Below are 2,411 nucleotides of genomic sequence, written 5' to 3' on the forward strand. Positions count from 1 at the left end.
CACACACACACACACACACACACACACACACACACACACGCACCATGCAAAACTACAACCCCTTCCCCCCTTTGTAGCCTACTTGGTACGTGTACATATAGGTGGCCCCTCTAATCTCACCCCAACCTTTCTGTCCTGCGTCTGTGGCGCAAAGGTGGTGCCCTCTACCTTCTTATTCTACTAGCCTCTATCTGACCGTCTAGGTAGTGCCCTTTGCCTGGCACGCACACGATATTTGTTCAGCTCTCAGGAGAAACATAAATAATTTATTTATCGGGGGTCTCTGTCCTTCAGATTGGGGTATCCTTCAAGGCCAAAATTGGCCCCAAAGACGTGTAGTCCTAGACTGCGCATTGTCATGGTCTTCGCTAGGTAGAAAACTTCATTGCGTTCCATGTGCACCATTGGCAGCACCATTAAGTCCACAAATGGTCGCTTTTAAGGACAAGCGGGCTAATCCAGATTTCGGGGGGGGGGGGGTTCCAGAAATCTTGACCTGCATCAAAAGCGGGCATTCCCCTACCTATAGGGGAAGTTTGGTTTCATTGGTGTGTGTATATATATTGTTTGGTTATAGAGAAAACTCTCCCTGTCTTTTAAAGAAACTGAATAAGGATCCAAAACTTTAATTTCGATTTTCTCAAAACAGTATTTATCGGGATAGCCCCCTTGTGCTTAAAAGCGACCAAATGAAGGGCAAAAGACAAGTTCTGCATTAGCCAACCGAGTGTACGAGCCACATGCTGCGCGCCATAGTAAACCGGAAATACGTAAATATATCGTCAGACAGTACGATCCAGGATTATGGTAACACAAGTCTATGGGTGTACATTTATTCCACACGGCCCTGATAGGTAAAGTCAAGGCCTCCAACCCCAAAGCTGATCTATATTCCTTAGAAAGGGTTGAAAACAGAATGAGCACATCTGTAGCCCCAAAGCTGATCTATATTACATAGAACAAAGGGTCGAAAACATATTGAGCAATCTGTAAGTCTCGTCCCACTCACCCATTAAGTAACACCATTCGTAAATAAATAGATCTAGCTTGCCAGGGTTTTTAAGGTTTAATTTTCTTTTTTAAGTTTGGGGTTTTTATAAGTTCTTTTTTTGTTAGTTTTTTTTTTATTTGCTGGGGAGGGTCGTCTGAAGACGACTACTCTTTTGTAATTAAAGAAACAAAAATGCTTACGAGACGAAAAGCCTACACTGAACTTGGAATGCCAATAATGCAGACTAACGAGTGATTAAAGACTGAAATATATCTTAAATATGTTTGTTTCAAGAGTTCACATAGTATAATTCAAAAGACAAGAAAATTATTACTGAAGTCGGGGCACATTGGTCACTTTTAAGGACAAGCGGGCTAACCCAGATTTCGGGGGTTTCCAGAAATCTTGACTTACACCAAAATTGGGCATTGCCCTACCTATAGGAGAAGTTTGGTTTCATTGATGTGTATATTTGTTTGGTAATAAAGAAAACTTTCCTTGTTTTTTAAAGAAACTGAACAAGGTTAAAATACTTTACCTTTGATTTTTTCGGGATAGCCCGCTTGTTCTTAAAAGCGACCAAATAGTACAAAGTAAATATTTGTATATTTGTTCGTTTAGTGAGAAAACGTTCAGTATCTTTTAAAGAAACCGAACAAGAGGCAAAAACTTTTACTTTCGATTTTCTCAAAACAGTATTTTTCGGGATAGCCCCATTGTGCTTAAAAGCGACCAATTTAAATCCAAAAAACATCATAAATCCGGATTTTCGAATTTTTCCGGATCTTCAGCCAGACTTATCCGGAAAAATCTGCTCCTCTGACATTATAATATAATATAATCTAGGTACACATGCACGTGTAAAGACTGGGCCTTTGCTCACCATCCTGAGTACGAGAAGAGCCCGGAGTAGAAGGCCAGCGCTATCTTGCCCGGCTCTGTGGTGGAGCCCTCAAACGGCTGGTTGAAGCTCTCTGTGGAGCCTGTGGAGAAAACATGAACAATTTAGTTTAGTTTTAGTAGAGGTTTTACGGCGTTCACAACTGCATAAGGTCCTATAAGTGTCGAAGATTAGAGGTGTTACAAGAGAGTTTCCCGGAACTTCCCTCAATGTGTCCCTTGTGTGACTATGCATATGAGACTGGATCATCACCTGTTCCAATGCACAGCCCTGAATGACATCACAACTACCCTTCTCCCTCCGAGACCTAACATTGACAACACACTCTATGGAACATTGCAGCAACTGCAGCAAACCTGCACTTATCACTACATGGCATTGGACAGAAGGGCGAGAGCCCAGCTGTTGCTGGATCGATAACAACAACAACAACAACAAGAGAGTTTAGTTTTATTAAGACTTTACGGCGTTCGCAATGCATAAGGACATATGAATGCCAGAAGATTAGAGCTACAAGTA

At 41.6% G+C, this 2,411-nt stretch overlaps 1 protein-coding gene across 1 annotated transcript in view; it reads right to left on the reverse strand.

The window, feature by feature from the left end:
- Positions 1-1,974, reverse strand: part of LOC101855183 (large neutral amino acids transporter small subunit 2) — a gene marked incomplete at both ends in the record, with an annotated part of 7,497 nt that extends 5,523 nt beyond the window's left edge. Inside the window, 1 exon segment of the mRNA XM_013081497.2 lies at positions 1,875-1,974. Within this exon segment, the coding sequence (XP_012936951.2) occupies positions 1,875-1,974 (100 nt within the window).
- Between the last annotated feature and the right edge of the window lie 437 nt (positions 1,975-2,411).

Source organism: Aplysia californica, unplaced genomic scaffold, assembly GCF_000002075.1.
Source record: "Aplysia californica isolate F4 #8 unplaced genomic scaffold, AplCal3.0 scaffold00133, whole genome shotgun sequence".
In the NCBI taxonomy this organism is placed as follows: domain Eukaryota; kingdom Metazoa; phylum Mollusca; class Gastropoda; order Aplysiida; family Aplysiidae; genus Aplysia; species Aplysia californica.